Source organism: Gadus morhua, chromosome 10 (genome assembly GCF_902167405.1).
Source record: "Gadus morhua chromosome 10, gadMor3.0, whole genome shotgun sequence".
In the NCBI taxonomy this organism is placed as follows: domain Eukaryota; kingdom Metazoa; phylum Chordata; class Actinopteri; order Gadiformes; family Gadidae; genus Gadus; species Gadus morhua.
This window is the reverse complement of record NC_044057.1, coordinates 23213918-23237483: the sequence shown is the minus strand read 5'-3', so window position 1 is coordinate 23237483 and position 23566 is coordinate 23213918. Positions and strand designations below refer to the sequence as shown.

General features: G+C 45.9%; 1 protein-coding gene across 5 annotated transcripts; it reads left to right on the top strand.

The window, feature by feature from the left end:
* Positions 1-242: 242 nt before the first annotated feature.
* stag3 (STAG3 cohesin complex component) lies at positions 243-23456 on the top strand. Of its 5 annotated transcripts, none has more exons than XM_030369050.1 (32): positions 243-424; positions 628-662; positions 842-956; positions 1160-1336; positions 2369-2465; positions 2765-2841; positions 3159-3363; positions 3709-3860; positions 5366-5563; positions 6188-6286; positions 6866-6945; positions 7439-7546; positions 7840-7936; positions 8258-8372; positions 8703-8806; positions 9298-9390; positions 11681-11773; positions 13925-14125; positions 14977-15044; positions 15180-15267; positions 15399-15479; positions 16857-16949; positions 17628-17799; positions 18256-18392; positions 18967-19068; positions 19649-19782; positions 20398-20520; positions 20888-21111; positions 21319-21586; positions 22090-22200; positions 22724-22811; positions 22958-23456. In XM_030369050.1, the coding sequence occupies exons 2-32, from the start codon at positions 631-633 to the stop codon at positions 23006-23008; spliced, it is 3783 nt and encodes a 1260-aa protein (XP_030224910.1). In that variant the 5' UTR covers positions 243-424; positions 628-630; the 3' UTR covers positions 23009-23456. The 5 variants fall into 5 exon arrangements, with proteins under 5 accessions (XP_030224910.1, XP_030224907.1, XP_030224908.1 ...); XM_030369047.1 differs by having other exon boundaries at positions 243-428; XM_030369048.1 differs by having other exon boundaries at positions 243-428; positions 604-662.
* Positions 23457-23566: the final 110 nt, after the last annotated feature.

Here is a 23566-nt window from a genome sequence, read left to right as displayed (position 1 = left end):
TGATATATGATTTACCATAGCCATAGGCCTACACATATAACAAAGTAATAATGATACAAAAAAAAAAAAAAAGTATGCTGCTTCGATCCATGTATGCGATAGTGATTTTAGGTAGCCTAATAAACTTAGGTTTGGCTCCAAAGTAGAATTGAGTACAGAGGTGTCCCCAGAATATTTATAAATGATGTAACGTGAATGCCCCCACCCCCAAAACCCAACCAAAAAGGCAAAAGAAAACAAAAATCTCTCACACACAATCCGTCCAATGAGCTTCCAGGAACTTCGCGGTTTTAGTGGAGCTAAACTTTGCATGCCTACACGATAAAACGTTTTGATTTGTACTCGTAATCGCGTTATAGTCTGACCCAACTACATCAAAATTGGTCGCAACCCATTTTAGATACGGAATACATGGTTCTCAGTCGTAGGTACTTTAAGGTCTTTTCGACGGTCCAACTATTGTAGCTGTTGTAGCTTTATTAAGCTCAAAGTGCTTTCACACTTTTATGCTAACCACTTAGCCAACCCTAGCCGCCACTTCTTACCCGTGTTTGTATGGTGTAACTTGTTCATGGTCACTGTGTTTAACCTATTTGAACATAGCTTATTCCTCTTATCCCCATCAAGAACATGGAGTCAATTCGGGAATCAGATGGTGAAAGGTATGCCTTAATTTAGCTAGAGGCTAGGTCTTAAATTAATAACCTGCTACTGGCTCAGCAAATGCGCCTAGAAAAAGCTTGTTTTGTATTGATCATTAGCACAAAAAAAAAAAAATCCACGCATTAATTAATTTCACCACATCATTTTTAACATGAAATAAATGTATTCTTCTTTGTAGTTTGGGCGAGATGGAAAGCAGCACTAGCGATCCTGACAGTGAGTTTGAGGCCCAGTTTGAATCTGGGCGGCAGAGAAAGCGGCCTGTTCCTGTCCCTGTGTCCGTGCCCAAACAGGTAAATTAAGATATTTTTTTCTGCATTAATCAGTTTCTCAATGTGCCCAGCCACTAATTCACCAGAAAAATGATTGCTATATAAAGCGGAGACAAGGTAACAACTTGTCTCTGCACCTTGCCATTTCTTATTTTTCTGACTGCTACACACAATTGCCCACAAATCCCTTATCGAGTTGCCCGCTCATGTTTTCTCCTCTGAAGCCCCTCAAGAAATTGAGGCGCAGAGCCTCAGTGACACCCATATCAAGCCCCAGTCCCTCCCAAGGGACACCAGAACAGGCCTCTCTTCCCGGGCCTGTGAGGATTTGGAAGAAGGCCCCGGCAATCCGTGCGGAGGACATCTATGCAGCCATCCGCTCCGGAAAGAGTGCCACAGTGGTGAGGGAATAGATTACATATTAAAAAAGAATACTATTTTTTATAAATGTGTGTGTGTGTGTGTGTGTGTGTGTGTGTGTTCTGGGGGGATGGGGTGAGGTGGGGCGGACACTCAGGCAGACGGACACATGAGTAATGAGGGGGAAGTAAGGCTTTAAGACCCCACAATGAGAGCGATTATCATGCGCCGTCGGGAGCTGATTGATGTGACCCTATTGATGCGCAGAGAGGAAGGAGCTCTTCCATTTGGTCATTTTGTTAATGACTGACAGCACAGCCATCCAACCTTTTGTTGTGCTCTTAAATATGCAACGTGCCACATTATTAGTTTGAAGATATGACAGCTTTGATTTTATGTCAAAGTCTAGGTTTTCTGTTACAGAGATATTTACTTAACCCCGCCTTGTAATACCACTTTGTACCACGGGGCGTTTGCTGTCACTTCAGCGTCGAGCCTGAGAAATAGCACTGCCCTGAGGTCATATTCTTTCCTCATCATATTTCTATCGTACTTAGTTTGTTTGCTAGCTTACTGAGCACTTAAAATGTTTCACTCACATAGAATTATGTAATTGGTAGTATGCAATAACATTAGTTCTGTAGTTGTTCATCTTATTGTAGTTTAGAGCTGTCACTTTCCTTCCTTAACTCAATATTTTGGTCACAATTCTTTTTTTTAGTCATTTTGAATCATACCCATAAAAACTATTGATTTATCAAGTGGAGATCGTTCAGATGTGGCCAAGAAAATTGTGACAAGCACAATTTGGAGAACAAATCAGTTGATAAAGTACAAATATTCTGGGCTGCGGTATATTGTGGACGTGTTCTGGCAATTCATATAACTGCCATTTGGTCAAGAGGATGACGGCCAAGGTCTTGCAAAGCCTTCTGCATTATTTGAAGGGAAAATAGGGAGTTAATGGGACCCAACGGGTGAGACAGCTGCTAACTGATATATCCAATAACCACATCCCCCCATGACCTGAACGCTGTTGTCTTATTGGCTGCCCTACTGCTGTCCGTCTACAGACTATTGTGGACGAGTGGATTGACAGCTACAAGCAGGACCGGGAGGCGGGGCTTCTCGTGTTCGTCAACTTCATCACTCAGTGCTGCGGCTGCAAAGGTCAGGGTTGAAGAGATGACAGGAGCACACCGGGGTCAAAGTTCAAAGGATTATCTCCCTGATTTCAGTGAAGCAATCGATCAGTCCTTCACGACTGAGCTTCCTGCTACTAACAATGCAGTGCTAGGCTGTTTTAATCCTTCTATTGAAAGCACATTTTATCCTTCGCTAAGGACTGCGTGGTGAACTGGGTGCAGAGGGTACAATGTGCTCTTCTATTGGTCAAGGAATATCTATAATATTGCCAGCAATACCATGCTAGCCGTAGCTATACACTCATATATCTGTCGTTTGTGTAGGGGTGGTGACCAGAGAGATGTTTGACAAGATGCAGCATGCTGAAATCATCAACGTGCTGACCAAGGATTTTAGTGAGGTGGGAGTTATATTAGTAGCATCTAAATACAAGGTGTTTTTAAATGTCATCTCATTATCTTCAAGCAACTCCAAGCGACTTCATGTATGCATGAAATACCAAATTAATACACTCATTCCATTAAATATGGTTTGTGTGCCATGAAAAGCACAATGAATAAAATGTATTATTACTCTTATCGTTATAAAGCTGATGAAGGCTACATGAGTTACAGTTTGTAGCAACAAAGTACGACGCTGTAGCAAGCGCTATGGGCCAGACCCCTAGAAGCAGATCTAGTCCTCACCCCTCACTCCCGTGTCTTCTTCCCGGGCCAGGAGTCGGTCCACTACCCTCTGAGCTCCCTGGGGCCCCAGTGGAAGCGCTTCCGGACTGGACTGTGTGAGCTGATGCAGGTGCTGGTGTTCTCCTGCCAGAACAGCCTCCTGTACGACGACTACCTCTTCAGCTCCCTGCTGGACCTGCTCACCGGCCTCTCGGACTCCCAGGTCCGCGCCTTCAGGCACACCAGCACCCTTTTGGGTGAGTCACCCCCGCCCCGCGGCCAGGGCGTCTCTGGTGGGCTCGGGCTCCGACGCTCACCCCACAAGCGTTGGGTTTGTTTGTAGTCGTCATCGAGCATGATGACTCATCCCCACCTTCTCATGGATGACCTGTATCTGGAGCACTCAGAAAGCTCCTCTTGTTTAAATGAATTGGCAATCCCAATTCCGGTGTGCCCAGTTTTTCAGAATGTGTGGTTGGTTTGGTCCCATGGACACAAATTTGTCCCGGGATTAAAACGGAAAATATATTTTTTGCCTGACTGAGATTGTTTTTTTTTCTGGGTTTTATGTGGTGTGTGGTCTCATGGGTTTTGTGTCACAGCCATGAAGATGATCAGCGCGGTGGTGCAGGTGGGGGTGTCGGTTGGCACTCAGCTGCAGACCGCACAGCGGCGCTTCGATGCGGAGAGCAGCAAGTCGCCCCAGGACCAAGCCACCCAGAGGCTGGAGGAGCTCCAGGCAGCCATCAAGGAGGTCTCACACTCTGCTTCTCACCTCCCACACACTTTGGACCTCTTTCTCCCTCTCTTCCTCTGTCCGCTCCCGTCCTGTTTTCTCTCTTGTCATTCAGTCTCTTTCCCTTACTCACTTGCCCAATCCCGTTTCATATATTCAGCCGCACACCCCGACTTTCGAGTGCCCCTCGGAACGGTTACAAGGGGTGCTGACTAAGCTCTTCCCCTCTGAAATGGGATAACCCTTCAAGACCCTGATTCGTCATACGTTTTTGTTGATGGCGGTTACGCAAGCAAACGCAACGAGTTTACTCATTACATCAGATTATTCCAAAGGCATGGTGGGAGGTTTTGAGTTGGCCATTGAAAAACCTCCATTTGGAGGGCCATGTAGCCCTTCCACTTGGCCCTACCCCTTGATCCAACAAGAATCTGGGCACCCTACCCCTATGCATGAAAGCGCAAAACAGAGGGGTAGGGTCAAGGGGTGAATTGGGTCTCACTATCCCTCCGTCACTCTTTCTCTCCCCCAAACCTCACTCTCTAAATTGCTCATCCTTCTCTCTTTTTCTCCCTATCTCTTAATGACTCACTTTGTCTCTCCCCCCTCTCTCTCACCCTCTCTTTCTCACTCACCCACACTCACACTCTTCTTCTCTAACCTATTTTACATGGATGACACACACACACACACACACACACACACACACACACACACACACACACACACACACACACACACACACACACACACACACACACACACACACACACACACCTTTTTTCACCTTATTTTCAACGAAGGCATTAGAGGGCAGAGCTGAGAGTCTCCCATCTGTTTCCGCTGTCCACATTAAAGTGAGAAATGTGAGGGTTGTAGTGCATACTTAGCCACAAAATAATTCTCAATCCCCTGCGAGCTTTGACTTAAAGTGCAAATTTGATTGGATGAGTTGAATTCATATTTGTCCTCCATGGGATGGAATATTTGTTGTTGTTCAGCCTCCATTCACTGCTGTTTCTGCGACATGGCTGAGAAATATTGAATTCAAGGCAAAGGCTATTGCATGTCTTCTATTGACGTGTTAGAAGATAGAAAAGCAGACCTTTGTGTGTTATGTGAGGCCACTAAGGCGCACGGATGTGTGGGCATCTCAGCAAGTTATAGATAAAAATATACACCAGCTCGGTGGACACTTTCATCCAAAGTCTCTTGGAGTATTGTGAGAGTGCATGCATCATGGGGTGCCCCCAGTGGGTGGTAGACATGGGGGTAGGTACCTTATAGACTTCACACATATATTAACAAACAGTTCACTGCTACTGTTTCCATTATTAACCACTGACATTTGTTAGTTATTACAATTTTGTTGGGAGTGTTTATGTGTGTGTGTGTTTACCTATATTGTTCCCCTATACTGCTGCCCAATGTGCCACTCAAACAGACAGTGTCAAAAACGGTGTGATAGAACTTTTCTGTGTGCGGACGTGCGGGTTTGTGTGTTGCCATGTTTTGGGAACTAGCTGCTGGAACACAGAGAGGATGTGAGGTCGCTTATCAACGCGGCGATGCGGGGGGTGTTTGTGCACCGCTACCGCGACTGCGTGCCGGACATCCGGGCCGTGTGCATCCAGGAGCTGGGCCTGTGGCTGAGGACCGACCCAGAGAGCTTCCTCAAGGACGGCTACCTCAAGTACCTGGGCTGGACCCTGTTCGATAAGGTAACCAGAACCACAGGGACGAGAAGGCAAACTACGTTTCAGTTTCTCCCTGTTGTCATGCCCATTTTTATGATTTGTTTATTATTTGTATTGAAAGGTGCCATGTAAATGTATGAATTTATATTATTTATAAATGTATATGTTAAAAAAAAACATTTTAATTACTAAATCAAGCAATGCACGGTGGTCTGAATAAATGTCTTACCCTAGTTCTATGCATATATGCTTTCTGTTGTCATATTTTTTATATTTCCCTTGTGTCTCTCCTTAGAAGAAAGATGAGGAGCAGGGACAAAATGCTAGTAGAATACTAATAATGAGTAGAAAGCAGTCAAGGTGGAACGAGGTCTACAGTTTCAGGCCCTGGGTGTTTGTTTACCAGGGCTTGCAGAGGCGCTGCAGTCCCAGGGGAGGAACAGCCTGCTTCTCATATCCCACCACCAGCCTAGGATATGTGCAGAATTAGCATATTTCACTCTGCCCACTTAATGGTGTGTGTGTGTGTGTGTGTGTGTGTGTGTGTGTGTGTGTGTGTGTGTGTGTGTGTGTGTGTGTGTGTGTGTGTGTGTGTGTGTGTGTGTGTGTGTGTGTGTGTGTGTGGGGTTGGTTCTCCCCTCCCTCCAGCAAAGTGTGGTGCGTCTGCAGTGTGTGCGTGCCCTGCAGGCCCTGTACCAGGAGAGAGACTTCCTGGGACGCCTTGAGTTCTTCACAAACAGATTCAAAGTGAGCCCTCCCTCCGGACTGGACTTCTACACCTCCCCTTTCATCCTCTCATCCCCTCCTTCCCCCCCTCCCTTCTCCCCTCTCTGCTTTTCACTTTCTTTTTTTTAGCCATTGTTGTTGCCCTCCTTTCCCTATGTCTCCTCCTCCACCTCTCTATTTTTCTCTTTTATTTTATTTCATATTCTTCATATTTGAAGGTTTAATAATGCTCTGTCTCTGTCTCTCTCTGTCCCTCCTCTATTGATTGTCTGTCTGCCTGTCTCTCCTTCTGCTGAATAACCCATCAAACCTCCTCTCTGCTCAGTGCTGCAGCTAGATAATAATAGTAATAATAATACATTTTATTTATAACGCACTTTATATCAATTCAATGATCTCAAAGTGCTACAATGCACATTAAAAGAAAATATATCAATAAAATAAATAAATAGCAGTTTAGCCAAAGGCTTTTCTAAAAAGATGGGTTTTTAGGCCTTTTTTAAAAGAAATCACAGTCTGTGGGGCCCTTACATGTCTAGTTAGTGTGTGTGTGTGTTTGTGTTTGTGTTTGTGTTTGTGTGTGCGCGCGCGCGCGTTTAGGAAAGGATGCTGACCATGGTGTTTGACAAGGAGCCAGACGTAGCCGCGGAAGCGGTTAACTTGCTGTTGTTGATCCAGCAGTGAGTGTGTCTGTATACATCCCGTTCCCTTTTTGTGTGCATGTGTGTTCTCAATCCCCTTGTCTCTGTTTCATGAATCAAGAATACATTGTAGCTTTAGCCCTTCACGATACTCTAAATGTTGTTAAAACATACTCAGTCTTCAGTGTGCTGCCAGATAAGATATTGAGGATAAAGTTTTTATATATATATATATATATATATATATATATAAAAAAACACACTTTTGTGACTTGGATTAACACAATTAACTAAACCGAAGGTCGGCCCACGACTCAGGGCTTGTGTGTGCCACAACAGATCCATGTGGCTCTCACACTGACATATACGGGTGACTCACCTGTCTTTAACTTCCCAATCAAAGCAAGCCTTTGATTAAAGTAGCCTTGCTTAGTAAGTGTGTGCATGCGTGTGTGGGCGTGTGTGTCTGCGTATGTGTGGATGTATTTGTCTCATGTATGTACGTGCACGTGTGTGTGTGTGTGTGTGTTAGGTTTTCAGAAGAAGGCTTGCAGGAGGAGGAATGTGCGCATGTGTACACTCTGGTGTTTGCTGCACACCGAGGCCTCGCTGCCGCTGCTGGATGTTTCCTTTACCACAAGTAATCCTCCATCCTCGGCCCTCTCCATAACCATACCATGATCCCCAATGAATGGCCTGGCTCGTAAATTGAGCTGTGCCTGTGCTGCGCTGGTCGCAAATCTAAGTATTAATTTCCTATGGCGAAAACCTCAATAAAAAGGTGATGTCTTCTTATTTACCTTTCTTTTTATAGGTTTGTTTCGATATGTTTAGCATCCACGACCAAACGCATTTCATCTGCAATTAGCCTTTCATGCTGGTATTGTTCATGATTCAGGATGTCTGTGTATTGTGTGTGTGTGTGTGTGTCAGGCTGAAGACTCTGGTGGTCCGTGAAGAGCAGGCCAAAGCGATGAGCCCTAGGGAAGCCTTCTTCAACGTTCTCATCACCTTCTTCCTGCAGAGCGAGGTTATTCTTCAAATTATTCTTCATCTAAATACCATATCGTAAAGATAAATATACATTATAGAGTACCTGTTGTTGTACCACAGGTTTTTTGTGTAGTTTAATTATTTTCTTTGTATTTGCTTTTGTATTCTTTGTACCTTATTGGACACAAGACTTTCCAATTAACGATGAAATAAGGTCACGTTTGAATCTTAATATTTGCTTAGGTTCAATTCATCTTTCAACCCTATTACCTTTTTGGCTTAATATGCTCAATGCATGTGTTGGGTTGATTGCATAATGGGGGACATATTGAATTCATGTCCTTTTGTCCGTCCCTAGTGCCATGACCACGGCGCCTACCTGGTGGACAGTCTGTGGACCGTGGCCGGCTTGGAGCTCCGGGACTGGGAGACGATGACGTCTCTTCTGCTTCAGGATTGTGAGCATGGACAGGGTAAACCACGCAGCTCTCCTTATCTGTAGACCTGTAGTGGACCCAGCGTGGGAGCGGAGACTGGCCTTGGTTTGCTCACATGTAAAATGTTCAACCTCCAGCGTATGTCCGTGCAAGGAACCATTGATGACGTATATTTGAGGTATCCATGCTTGGAGATCTCTAGTTCACTTCATCCAACAACAGACCATATTCCCCATCTCATCTTATTCTTATTTTAATTTTGACATTGTGTTTGTTATTGTGCTGTGTCACTCCGTCCTGGATTATTATCTTTTGTTCCCTCTCTCTGCTGTGGCTTTCTCTCCCGCTCTCCTGCCGTAATTGAAGGCCTGTCGAATCAGGAGGAAGGGGCCCTTCTGGAACTCCTGCTGTGTACCGTCAGAAGGGCAGCCCAGGCCATCCCTCCTGTGGGGAGAGTGCAGGGCAAGAGGGTGAGGACCGAGATGCAAAGAAACAAATAAACACACATGTAAACTCACTCTTTCACTCACTAACTCACTCACTCGCACGCAGACTCTCACCCATACACAGACCACATACACCATTGCTTACAATCCTTCTTCTGGTTTATGTTTTCGAGCTCCCAGATAAATGTAACTTTATATATACCGGTGTATATATAATTTTGAATACTTCTGCAATCATTAGGGAAGCATCTGACATATTTATTTTCAGACTGAATACTGGCAAATGGAATTTGGCTCCTTCATAATCACAAATCCCTGGTCGGTTGGACTGCTCTAGACACATGCATATTTTGTTTTGTGAAATCACTCACCAAACTAAAAAAAAGAGGGGTGTGTGTGTGTGTGTGTGTGTGTGTGTGTGTGTGTGTGTGTGTGTGTGTGTGTGTGTGTGTGTGTGTGTGTGTGTGTGTGTGTGTGTGTGTGTGTGTGTGTGTGTGTGTGTGTGTGCGCATCAGATGCTGAGTATGAAAGACAAGAAGATCCAGATTCAGGACAAGAGACGACTCTCCTCTCACTTCATGCCTCTGATGCCTCAGCTGCTGGCCAAGGTATCAACCCCCTACCCTATCGTTGTGTTACTAAGGTATCAACCACCTACCCTATCGTTGTGTGGCTAAGGTTTCAACCACCTACCCTATCGTTGTGTTACTAAGGTATCAACCACCTACCCTATCGTTGTGTTGCTAAGGTATCAACCCTCTACCCTATCGTTGTGTTGCCAAGGTATCAACCACCTACCCTATCGTTGTGTTGCCAAGGTATCAACCCGCTACCCTATCGTTGTGTTACTAAGGTATCAACCCCCTACCCTATCGTTGTGTTACTAAGGTATCAACCACCTACCCTATCGTTGTGTTGCTAAGGTATCAACCCCCTACCCTATCGTTGTGTTGCCAAGGTATCAACCCCCTACCCTATCGTTGTGTTGCCAAGGTATCAACCCCCTACCCTATCGTTGTGTTGCTAAGGTTTCAACCACCTACCCTATCGTTGTGTTGCTAAGGTATCAACCCCCTACCCTATCGTTGTGTTGCTAAGGTTTCAACCACCTACCCTATCGTTGTGTTGCTAAGGCCGACATCCTGGAACTGTCTGGGAAGAGAACCATAGCACAATTTCAGTCCTTGTATGTTTGGTTATGAAAAGCACAATGGGGGGGAGGGGGGGGTGCGTCGATCGGTGCGCGCGTACAGGTGTCAATATTCCGTAATCTGACTGACTGAGACCCCCCCTCGCCTTCGAAGTAAAGAAAAGTGATTCCGGAAATGATTTTGTTAGGGGACCAATCAAAGCGCTTGCCGTCGCGTCGAAACATTGAATGCGCATGCGCACGGTAGAGCTTAGATCGGGCTCAGAAAATCAAGCCCGACCCCGAGCCCGTGCACGTTCTGTCCGAGCCCGGCCCGACCCGACACATTAATTATGATTAATTATTATCAGTTGGAACTGGTCATGGCTAAAATTAGAAGCCATGACTGAGGTGAATACAGTGAAGCATAACTTTCCACTGTCTGACTTTTTCAAAAAAAATGAGAAAAAAGGATGTGCTAAATGCACACACTGCATTAAAGAAATTAATTATGCCAGCAGGGGTGTACATGCCCTGTATGCACACTGTAAGGCAGACATTCATCGGAGGAAAGTGACAACAACAATAACCACACAAAGTGTTGCACAGCTTCTCCGAAACCCTCTTCCAGAAACCCCCTAAGCAGCAGATAAGATCAGGGACAGTGCCAGGCCTATACTGCCAGTACCTGTACCTGTGATCGCATATCCAATGCAGAGGTGTGTGTTTGTGTGTGTGTGAAAATAAATTAACTTAGTTTAAAAAGGCATATTAGTTACTGAGTAACTAATATATTTTTTATCTTTCTAGGCATATAGCATATAGCATAGGCCTTCTCATGATAATACGATATCATGCCATCATATTTTTTCCGACTTCGGGTAGCTCTCTCTTTTTTTGTCATACATGTGTTTGCATCCCTGTACTCTGTAAAGTAGTAGTATTTCCCAGATATAGAAAACCGTTTACGTGCATCTTCTACCATATATATGTACCGTATTTTCCGCACTGTAAGGCGCACCGGAGTATAAGCCGCAGCAGCTAAATTGAATGATGTTTACATATATAAGCCGCACTGGAGCCCGCCGCTTAAAAATCCATAGATTTAGGAGGCCCCCTAGTGGCCGTTAGCTATAATATTCAAAGATTAGCCACAGCGTTGTATAAGCCGCAAAATGGGAAAAAAGGCGCGGCTTATAGTCCGAAAATTACGGTAACCATAATAAAGCCAGAGTTTTTACTATCTACTGTATCTGTGCACACTGTGATTAATTCAATTGAATGAATACTTAACCTGCTCCAAACCACTAGAAACAGTTTATGTGGAGAAACCAGGAAGAGAAGCAGAGTGTTATAGCAACATAAACACTGTTCCCCCCTGCCTTGCTGAACCTGCTTTTCTGGTTGGCTGTCACCAATCTGAGACCTGTCAATCAAATAGGCATTTCTTGAATGCCTTTATATACTTTAAATGCAACAAAACGTTCAAATTCCGTCTGGGTATTTTTGAGAGCAAGAAACGGCACCCTGATTGAATGTTGACAAAAACGACGGCTATGTATTATATATTTTCGTAGTTTCCCCGTTGACTTTTCCTCATTGACTTGCATGGAAGTTCTCTGCAGCTGCTCAATTGACCGCTAGAAAGTTCTACAGAGTAGAAGGCAGGTTTATTCTCGTCTGTCTCAGTCTCTGTTTTCAGAGCTTCATGGCTGCTGTGGGGTTAGAAGGCTCTAATCCGCTTTTGTTTGCTCCTGCGGCGGTTCCAGTACTCTGCGGATGTGGACCACGTGAGCCGCCTCCTGCAGATTCCCCTCTACTTTGACCTGGAGACGTACAGCAGTGCAAAGAAGCTGGAGAAGGTGACTTTCCAGCCTTTGTGGATAGAGATGTTGTTCTGCTTAGGGCTGCACCTAGTCCATTAATCTAACGATTATCTTTTCAGATTACATTTTTTTTCTATAAAATACTATGAATAATAGCAAATGCCCCTCGCAAGATATAAAAGTATTATGTCATGTCTTGAATATGCTTTCTTTATTGTATTCAGAGTGAAGTATTCATTTTATAATTTTCAGTAGTAGTAAGCAGAACATTTTGGTAGTTGTAGTAGATAAATATCTTCTATGATCAATTTGATGATCAAAATCCGATGACATTTTCTGAATTGAATTTTTATCATTATTATTTAATCCTTAGCCTAATTTATACTTTGAGTATCCATTGTTCTGTTTGCACGCCATAGTTTTGATGTCACCTTCAGATCCCACAAATTCTGCCGCTGTGCCTAACATACACTTCCTATCATTCATGGTAGACTGTTTGTTTTCCGACACATCATCTACACATTATACGGATCACCAAATGTCACTGAATAAGTCATCTTTGGTGGACTGCACACAGATTCATGTGAGGCCGGACATTCTGTGCAAACACTGGCATTGACATTTATTCAGTTATTCAGGTCGTGCCCAGAATAATTATTCAGGCTTCACACCACTTTCACAGGAAAAAAAATGTCTCTTATTAAAGCATTTGTGTGTGTCTACTGTGTATGTAGCAGTGTTTTTTTTAAATGCCACGTTTATTTTCTTCTGTTCAATTAGTGGTGATGGTATTTCTGCATTCGACCCAATGGTAATTTGTTGTTCTGCAATGTTAATATGCTCATTTGTAGTCCTACCTACGCATGTACAGGCCCCATTTCATGATCATTCTGCCCGTCTTTTGTGATCTCCAACCTATCTGCCTGCTTACTGCCTGTTTGTCTGTTAATCTGTACGCCTGCCTCTGCCTGTCCATCCGGCTGTCTGCCTGTGGGTACGACCGTCCCTCCATGGGCCTGTCTGCCTCGCTATTCATCTATCTGCCTGCCTGTCTGTCTCCCTGTGTCTGTGTGTCTGTCTCCCTCTGCCTGTCTGTCTCCCTGTGTCTGTGTGTCTGTCTCCCTCTGCCTCTCTGTCTCCCTGTGTCTGTGTGTCTGTCTCTCTCTGCCTGTCTGTCTCCCTGTGTCTGTGTGTCTGTCTCCCTCTGCCCGTCTGTCTCCCTGTGTCTGTGTGTCTGTCTCCCTCTGCCCGTCTGTCTCTGTGTCTGTGTGTCTGTCTCCCTTTGCCCGTCTGTCTCCCTGTGTCTGTGTGTCTGTCTCCCTCTGCCCGTCTGTCTCCCTGTGTCTGTGTGTCTGTCTCCCTCTGCCCGTCTGTCTCCCTGTGTCTGTGTGTCTGTCTCCCTCTGCCCGTCTGTCTCCCTGTGTCTGTGTGTCTGTCTCCCTCTGCCTGTCTGTCTCCCTGTGTCTGTGTGTCTGTCTCCCTGTGTCTGTGTGTCTGTCTCCCTGTGTCTGCCTGTCTGTCTCCCTGTGTCTGTGTGTCTGTCTCCCTCTGCCTGCGTCTGTCTCCCTGTGTCTGTGTGTCTGTCTCCCTCTGCCTGCCTCTGTCTCCCTGTGTCTGTGTGTCTGTCTCCCTCTGCCCGTCTGTCTCCCTGTGTCTGTGTGTCTGTCTCCCTCTGCCCGTCTGTCTCTCTGTGTCTGTGTGTCTGTCTCCCTTTGCCCGTCTGTCTCCCTGTGTCTGTGTGTCTGTCTCCCTCTGCCCGTCTGTCTCCCTGTGTCTGTGTGTCTGTCTCCCTCTGCCCGTCTGTCTCCCTGTGTCTGTGTGTCTGTCTCCCTCTGCCCGTCTGTCTCCCTGTGTCTGTGTGTCTGTCTCCCTCTGCCCGTCTGTCTCCCTGTGTCTGTGTGTCTGTCTCCCTCTGCCCGTCTGTCTCCCTGTGTCTGTGTGTCTGTCTCCCTCTGCCTGTCTGTCTCCCTGTGTCTGTGTGTCTGTCTCCCTGTGTCTGTGTGTCTGTCTCCCTGTGTCTGTGTGTCTGTCTCCCTGTGTCTGTGTGTCTGTCTCCCTGTGTCTGCCTGTCTGACTCCCTCTGCCCGTCTGTCTCCCTGTGTCTGTGTGTCTGTCTCCCTCTGCCTGTCTGTCTCCCTGTGTCTGCCTCTGTTCGTCTGCCTGCCCGCCTTTCGGTCTGTCTACCAGTACCTGGACCTCCTGCTGATCCAGCTGTGCTCCGTCGTGGAGAAGCACACCGACAGCAGCGTGCTGGAGGCGTGTGCGTGTCTGGCCAGCGCTCTCTGCTCGGACGCATACACCTTCTCGGCCCGCGCCGACCGGGCTTTCAGCCAGCTGCTGGACCTGTTGGCCGAGTGCTTCAACAGCTACTTTGATGAGGTTCTGCAGGTGGGGCTCATGACGGACAGCGCTGTACTGTGCGTTGTACTACATGGATCTCATTGACGCGGACATGCTCAGATGGGACCACCGGCAATTGTCACCCTGCCTAGGCACCAAAAGATAACTGTTTTGGTAGAATATAGGGCTGTGAGTTTTGGATTATCCATGTCCATCTTGTCCTAATAGCCTGCATTGAGCAACCACTAGAAAGTCATTTTCCAATAAAACTAAATTGCAGCATTTGATGACTATAAATTATCTTATTAATTAAGTCGATAGGGTTTACATGTGGGCGATAGTGTTTAAATGTGGGCGATAGTGTTTAAATGTGGGCGATAGTGTTTCAATGTGGTCGATAGGGTTTACATGTGGTCCATAGTGTTTAAATGTGGGCGATAGTGTTTACATGTGGTCCATAGGGTTTACATGTGGTCCATAGTGTTTAAATATGGTCGATAGTGTTTGCATGTGGACTGTGGTCGATAGTGTTTAAATGTGATCGTTAGTGTTTAATTATGGTCGATAGTGTTTAAATGTTCCTTTCCCTCTCTCCACCTCATCCCTCACTCTCCACCTCAAGCTGGTGTGTGGTGAGCGTTCTGGCGCCGATTGGCTGCCGTGCATCACCCAAATGGGTGCTACATACTGGTGGTGGTTAGTGAGGTCCCCCCCCCTTCACTGTAGGCGTCTTTGAGTGTCTAGAAAAGCGCTAAATAAATTCAATGAATTATTATTATTATTAATTATAACGTTCCCTCAATCGACTTATCGTTTCTTTTCAAGAAAAAAGACTATCCATCACCTGGGTGAACTTGATTTGATAGTGAACACATAAAGAGTGTTGAGTGTGTTTCCAGGGGACAGCTGATGAAGAAGATGTGTACAGCGCATCCATGGCATTGAAGAGGATCGCAGCCTTCAGCAGGTAGGGAAGCAGACAGGAGCTGTATGGGGTGTGGACCATAGTTTTGGGGAAATTCGTAGTGTATTTCTCAATCAGACGTTTTTTTGTGCTTACATGCATGTCGATTGGGTGTGTGTACACTTGTGGCCTTCCTAGTGCCCGGGACTTAAAGAGCTGTGAGCTGTTTGAGCCCTGCATGCAGCTGCTGAAGAGTGGGGTAGAATCCCCGATCTTTGAGAAGGAGGTATGCCACGCACACAATCGTGCACACACAGTTCATTGAAGGACTTGGTGTTTTGCTTCACAAGTGAAGGTTATCAGTGTGTGTATAACTAGCGCGTGTGAAGCTGACGGCACTCCTGGTTGTGTTTTCAGCTCATGGTTCCTGCTCTGAAGTATGTTTCGTTCCAGCTGATGTGGGACAAAGTCAGGGTGTTGAGCTCCACACCCACTGAGGTCATCCTCTCATTATGATACACAAAGATGTCTTCAAACCTGTCTCCAAGTTGGTTTAGTGAAATATATGTGTGATTCATTGGCTGTGAGCAGATGGTTGGCCAATTTCCTTCTGTGTTTTAGTTTAGTAAATTGTCACTCTTTTGACGCTCCTGTCACTCAATGAAACAAATGCATAAGGCAAGGCAACTTTATTTTCATACACGAGGCAGACTCAAAGTGCTATTTTGTTGTTCAGTGGCCGAAATACACACAACGCTTAAAACGCTAGCCAGCATTATTATGCGTCTTGCCTTAGATAAGTGCTAGACTGGTCTGCTTAACTTGTATCCCAGGGGGCCGGTGTGGTAGACTTAGCTTTGTCATTGTGTGTGTGTGTGTGTGTGTGTGTGTGTGCGTGTGTGTGTGTGATATTAACTCTCCTATGGGGCCAGTCTGGTGCTGGCTGCCTCACCCGTGTCTCCTCCCGCCTCCCTCCCTCAATATCCCACCAGCTGTGTGGACAGTTGGCAATTATCACCGCAATCTGCTGGAGTGCATCCAAGCCCCCCACAGCATTGCTCACGCCCTCGCTATTCTTTCATTCACTCCCCCGGTTCTTTAACTCTCTCTCTCTTTCTAGTTATGTCATTCTCTCTCTCTCTCTCTCTCTCTCTCTCTCTCTCTCTCTCTCTCTCTCTCTCTCTCTCTCTCTCTCTCTCTCTCTCTCTCTCTCTCTCTCTCTCTCTCTCTCTCTCTCTCTCTCTCTCTCTCTCTCTCTCTCTCTCTCTCTCTCTCTCTCTCTCTCTCTCTCTCTCTCTCTCTCTCTCTCTCTCTCTCTCTCTCTCTCTCTCTTCCCCCCCCCTCCTCCTTATAGTCATACATCCTCTTGTCTTCATCTCTCTCTCTCTCTTTATAGTCATACATCCTCTTGTCTTCATCTCTCTCCCTAGTTACCTCCTCAAATCCCCCCCAGTTCTCTCACCTTCTAAGTCTGTCTTTCACAGTTCTGCTTCTGTGCTCCGTATCATCTCTGCCGTCTCTAATTAGTGTTATCTTCAACGTAATTACACACCGGCTGTTGTGCTCATAAGCTAATGGGATGGTTTCCATATCTTTAATCTAAAGGGGGTACTCTTCCAAAACAACTTGCATTTTATTCAGATAAACGCTAAAGGGGATGCCTACGGGTAGACTGGGATTCAGGGCTTGAACCTTTTGGCCGGGGTCTCCAAACTTTTTCTTTCCATGCGGGAAACAGAAAATGTGTTGCAGTATAATATGAAAGGAAAAGTTGTTTTTGAGTGGGTGGACCTAGGCCCACCCATTTATTGATTGTAAAAGGCCAACGAAGATGGCTGCCTCCTTAAGCGTCCTCCTCCATCCCTTCCCTGGCAGGCGGAGGTGCTGCGCCTGAGGCAGGCGGTGCGGTCCTTTTGCAGCGTGAGTCAGAGATGTCTGTCGTCGGGCCAGGCTGAGATCAGAGACCAGGTAGGAGTCAGGGAGCTGGTCTGGCACCTGCGTCGTCTTCCCCCATATACCACACGTCACAAATCCCAACCGCCACCCCCCTCTTACTCTTACCCCCCCTCTACCTTAACTTTAAATCAAACGGTCTATTCTGACTATAACGTCACAAGACGACAATGTTCGACAAATCCTACTGAGTTAAAAAAAAACAAAAGTAGAGCTGAACCAACGAAGAGATGCCTCATAGTGTAACGTGAATCTGAATCTTGCAGTTGAACATGCTAACCGTTCAATTCTGAATAATTACCAATAGAATAAAAACAAACTGGTTACGTTATTATTCACAGCACATACCTTAAACTAACAAAAGTAGATATTGTCTTTGCAAACAATGGCCATTTTTTTCATTTCATGCTATTGGATTCATTGCCCCCCACAAACGTTTAACTCTATTTATAGGATGGTGGATTATACAGCAGGACTAAGGCTGTGGTGAATGATTAAATGCTTAATAAATGGGCTTAATAAATGCTTGGGCTTGTACACCAACCAAACAAAGAAAGTTCAAGCTTGTACTGTATTTCCCACACATTGATAGCATCCCACCGTTTCGTCGGAGAGCACTCTGTAGCGTCGGAAGGTGTGTGTCATTGAGCTCTCCACGTGAACACAGCCTCTGCGCTGCCTGCTGTCCCCCAGGCCTTCGATCTGCTGTGTGACCTGCTGCTGGTGTACAGCGCCCGCTCGGTGCGCTCCCAGCCCGCCCTCCAGGCGCTGGCCCTGCCGCCCGCCGGCCCCCTGCGCTCCGAGATGGCCGCCTACCTCATCGACTTCATCTTCACGGACGATCCTCAGGACGTCCCCCCTGACGGTAGACCACCCACAGAACCACCGCTGCTCCCAAAGCTCCATGCCTCGGCTTCAGTCTGGGAAATAAGTACTATGTACTATTAAAACATTTCCAAATGGTCCCATAAATTTTCCGTAATAAAGATGAAAGTCTTTCTTTATTTTAGTTCTAGATGGCTCTATATTGAATTCAGGGAGGTGTTTGTTTTATAGCAGCAATCCAGCACAGTATTTTAACAAAATCAGTCATGTCTGTTACACGGTATTCAAGCTTTCTCGTGGGGCTCAATTTATTTCCACAACAACAGTGTTGTTGCCGCCAACCATTTCTCTTAAAGTGGTGTCTTAGGTACCAAACAGCAGGACTTCAGTTCCTTAAGCAATAACATCGCGTGGCGGTGTGAAGCGTGCAGCTTTAAGGCACGAGCGTCAGTGAGTCTCTACTGATGGTCCTCCATCTCCTCCATGTCTGGTGCAGCGGATGAGGAGCAAGAGAAGAAGATGATGGCCGCCCTCCAAAACAAGCGCAACATGCTGGCGGGATACTGCAAACTGGTGATCTATGGCGTGCTGGAACTCAGCGCCGCCACGGATGTCTTCAAAAACTACTTCAAGGTGATGGCTGGGCGGTGTTGTGGAGGCATGGGCTATGGGATAAGTTGCAGAATATTTGAACTAGGGCTGTCAAGCGATTAAAATATTTAATCGCTTTATTGTCATAGTTGAGTCATGATTAATCGCGATTAATCGCAAATATTTTTCTATGCTAAATATCCCTTGATTTCTTTGTCCCATTAATTGTTCTGATTGTAATGCTCTTATCCACATTGGTATATACTGATCAAAACAGGAAGATACAAAAAAAGCCTATTGTGCAATTCAACGATGAACATACAAACATACTGCCTTGAACATAGCAGTCAGGCAACTGCTTCTTTGTTTTGAGCCAAAAAAATAAATAATTATATGAATTTGCGTTAATCGCGCGATAAAAAATGAACGCCGTTAAAATTGGATTGCGTTAACGCCGTTAATAACGCGTTTAACTGACAGCCCTAATTTGAACTCATTTTTATTACTGTTGTCATTACCATAAAAGCTCTAACCCCTACCTGCCTGGCATGTATCTGGAGCCACTGTAATTGGCTGGTATTCAATAGTTATTCATGGGTCGGCTTGCTTCCTACAGTTTTACAGGGACTTTGGAGACATCATTAAAGAGACTCTGAGAAGGAGCCGTCAGATCAGCACCGTGCAGAGTGCAAAGACCGTCTGCCTGTGTCTGCAACAGGTGTGTGTGTCTGTGTGTCTGTGTGTCTGTGTGTATGAGCAGCCTTGGTCTATGAAGAGGCGTTTCAATATATTGGAGTAAACAACAGTGATGTCCAAGGCGATCGTTTTGTTCCCTTATGTAAGAGAATGTCTTTCTCTTACATAAGGCAACATGGGTCCTTCCCTATGAAGTTAATAAAGAGAAAATCACATTGAGCTGGTAGAGGTTCTGTCTCTGTGCAATGACCAACACCTTCTCAGACTTGTACAATGCAGGGCATTGAGGAATGCAATAAGGACTATACTAGCAGAACTTATTTACACAATGGGTTTGCCAATAATTCCTTCAATATGCTGTCCTCTACATGAGGTATGTGTGGGAGTGTGAATGTGACTGTGTGTTTTAATGTGACTGTGTCTATATAACTGTTGAACTGTATGCTTGTGTGTGTGTGTGTGTGTGTGTGTGTGTGTGTGTGCGACTTTTGAGTGTGTGTGTGTGTGTGTGTGTGTGTGTGCGCATCAATGTGACTGTGTGTTTGTGTGAATGTTGATGTAACTGTGTGTGTGTGTGTGTGTGTTGTGTGTTGTGTGTTTAGTTGTTCTCGGAGGTGGTGTCCACAGGCAGCAGTGAGGAGGAGCTGGGGAGGATCAGAGACCTGGCCAAGAAGCTATCTCTGAGCTTTGGCATTGACCTGCTCAGGATCCGCAAGGCTTTGGTCTGCCTGCACACGTGAGCAGCACCTGCCCACACACTCCTCCGTCGACTCTAATAACCACCTCCATCACCTTCCCTATAAAGGATGTGTTTTGTACTTCTATACTAAATTAGCTTTTATAAGATCATCAGTTGATCCTTTATCAATGAGACTATTATATTGCAATAGTCGTCATAACACGTCGATTATCTGTGCTTCCTAGAACTGTGATGTATTTATAAAATAATAAACTTGAGGCAACACTTTTGCTGACATAAATGATTTGGTCACGCTACAGATTAATTATGAGTGAAATGAATTGCATCAATACTTATGGTGGGGTTATCTGGCTGTCTCAGACATCATAAACAGTAGTGTTGAAGCTAGGTTAGTTCCTCCTTACAATGATACAGTAACACAATGTGTGTTTGGTTGCATATTTAATAATAATAATAATAGATTCAATTTATATAGCGCTTTTCTCCCACTCAAAGCGCTTGTATTTGTGTGGATGCCATTGTCTTAAACCACCATGAGTGCTTACATTCTTAGCCGGCGTGGCCCAAAGGGGAGATTGAACTTCTAACTCCTAACCCCTGGTGACTGTGTCTCTGTGTGTGGTTGTCTGTGTGTGGCCGGTTGGGGGTTAGGGATGGCATCCGCTTTGCCCTCCGGGGCCATGAGGAGGTGCCGGGACAGCCACCCAACCTAAACTTCCTGGAGGTCCTCAGCGAGTTCAGCTTCAAACTCATCCACGAGGACCGCACCCAGCTGTGAGGGGTCGCTGCACACACAAGACACTCTCACACACACACACACACACACACACACACACACACACACACACACACACACACACACACACACACACACACACACACACACACACACACACACACACACACACACACACACACACACACACACACACACACACACACACACCATTTGACATATGTGTGCTGCACTACACGGTACTTTTGTCTGTGTAAAACATGCAGATGAACCACACCTTGGAGGCGTGTCTCTGCAAAAACCTTGTGATGGATAAAAACACACACATGAGTCCCAGGGATACACCAGCCCCAGTGTGAGCTGGCTATTAAACAAAGGTTCTCCTCTTCTTTGTCCCGCTGCCAGGGTGGCCTTCCTGAAGGCAGAGTGCCCCCGTGCTGCCCCCTGCTGGCCACCGGTCAGGATGTACCAGCGCTCCTTAGAGGGGCGCGCCTCGGCCAGGCCTAGAGAGGAGGAGTCGCAGGAGGAGGGGGAGGTGGAGGGGGAGGAGTTGACGGCGTACCGGAGAGACAGCCTGAGATCCCACTCCACCAGCTCCGTGGCTAAACGCAGGAGAACCAGCCAGCAGGGTGAGAGGCACCGCAGACACCATGACGCGCTCCGTGCCTTTCTCTGTATAAAAGCGAATTTGAAAATGTTCTGTGGATCGTTGATAAGATGACCCGCAGCACATGCTTGTATTGCATGCATGTTATTTTTGATTGAACTGGTTTCAAATGTGTGTCGATAAGAAGAACAACTCTGACACTGTGACCCCCCCCCACACACACACACAGGCACACGCACGCACGCACGCACGCCACCCACACTAGAAACACACACTCTCCACCCCTCTCTGCTAGACCTGCTGTCCAGCCCCCAGCGAGGGGCGGGTCTGGACAGCAGCAGTATCCATAGCAACCTGCCCACGCCACCCTTCAGCTCCACAGTGGTGGCGGGGATCGACGGGACGCGACCCACCTCCAAGGAGGAGGAGGAGGAGGAGGAGGAGGAGGAGGAGGGCGTCCGCTCCACACCGCTGTCTGAGGAAGAGTTCTCCAGCAGGTCAGGGTCCTCGGCTGCTGGTAACCCTCATGAGGGACCCGGTTCCCGGGGAGGAGAAGCCGGGCTGCAGGCGGATGCTTGGAGGGTGTGGAGGGGTGACGACAGAGGGAGGACCCTGCGAGAGACGCCTGGCCGGGATATCCCTCTCCATCATGTGTTTCAGTTGATCCTGCCGACCAAAATCAAGATGTAGTCCCTCCCACAGAAGGACTCCCGCCTTTAGTTGTGTACTGCTAATGGGTCGGCTTAGCTCAGCTTAGCTCAGGAGGTAGAGCAGTTGTCTTGTAACCGAAAGGTTGCTAGTTCGATCCCCCAGCTCCTCCTAGCTGATTGTTGATGCGTCCCTGAGCAAGAGACTTAACCCTTACTGCTCCTGACGAGCTGGCTGTCGCCTTGCATGGTTGACTCTGCCGTCGGTGTGTCAATGTGTGTGTTAACCGACGTAAGTCGCTTTGGATAAAAGCGTCTGCTGAATGCCCTGATTGTACTGCTGTGTTTCCCAGCAGGCCTTGGATGCGTAAAGTGAGGAGTAAAGTGCGTCGACCGTCCTCCTTCAGCCATCCGAGCCCCGGCCCCCGGCAGTCTCCACCGGACCTGGAAGCGCACCTCACCCTGTAAAGGCCCCCTCTTACTGTAGACTGAATCCAAATTGCCGTGTTTGCCTGCTAAGCCGACGAACTGCTGTCGAACACGGCAGTTTCGACGGGATACAACAATTAATGACTATCTGCTGTTTCCCCGACCGCCAGTGAATTAGAATGCATTTAAATCTAGGCTCAAAACACACCTCTTCTCCCTGGCCTTTCCTCCCCTACCATGATATGTTGTTATTTTTATGTTTTTCATGTACTGTCCATGTATGAGGTATATGCCTTTTTTCCACTTTGGCCGGTGAAAACTGTTAAATGTGCCTTATAAATAAATTTGACTCACTTACTATGTCAATAGGAAGTACATAATGACTATCTGGATTTACTGTAAACCACTCTGAATTAAAGAAAAAAAAGAAAAGTCATAGTAGAATATTTTATAATATATTTTCCAGAATTTTCCATGATGGTTGAATTTTTTTTTTTATTCCCTTGCAAAACGTCCAAGGCAGGCATACCCTGACTGATTGGTGCTGTGTGTCTGCAGGCTGTCTCTGATAGAGGAGGACCAATCGGAGGAGGAGCCTCAAATTGAGGAATTCGATAGCTCAGACCCAGACTCCAGCTATACACTGGTGAGATAGTCCACAATATTACCAAATAACAAAAGCTGTTAAAATGTGTATTAAATATGATGTCTGGCTTTTGCAATTTTCTTTGCAAGTGGTATAATGACTTGAAATGACTCATTTCATATCTATATTTCCCCATCTCTCTCCAGCCTTCAAACCGCCAAACCTCATCCAATGTCCTGGATGATCTGTTTGACTGAGTTCAACCAATAACTCCTGCTGTCAGTTTATAAGTTCCTATACGTTTAAAGGGATTGACATACATTGGGAGCACATGAAACAAATTAAAATGGACATGATGGACATGTCAAAAGTCCATCTGCATCATTTGTCAAGAGAAATGGGGTTTGTTAAGAAAAGGAAGTTGGTAGATATTTTTGTTGTTTCCAAAAAAGCTATTGGCTTATTGTTAAAGTAAAAACAAATATTTGTTAATTCATGCCCTTGACAGGGCTTTTCCCCTGTGTTATGTATTGTTACAAGTTTTGGGGGTGAAATGTTCTGTTTGGTTTGTGATTTAATTTGCACTATGTTGAGTTTAACTAAACTATCCATCTTCTCAGTGGCAGGCATTTTATGTTTCTTGTTAAACTTCATTTGCTGTCTTTTGAAGTCATATTCAAATTGATTAAATATTACTCAACCGTTCTGCCCTCTTATTAATGTAAGTTTATATTCGAGGCTGCACAAAAACACGTTGATTATTGTTTTTCATAACCTTTTGACCAGGATATGAATGTGCGCGGAACTATTTTAGC

Bases quoted from the DNA above. Each gene is read 5' to 3' on its own strand.
- stag3 (XM_030369050.1), top strand. From the start codon at position 631: ATGGAGTCAATTCGGGAATCAGATGGTGAAAG. The intron at 14,126-14,976 runs GTGGGGCTCATG...GTGTGTTTCCAG, and splicing joins ACTTTGATGAGGTTCTGCAG to GGGACAGCTGATGAAGAAGA. The intron at 18,393-18,966 runs GTGATGGCTGGG...TGCTTCCTACAG, and splicing joins TCTTCAAAAACTACTTCAAG to TTTTACAGGGACTTTGGAGA.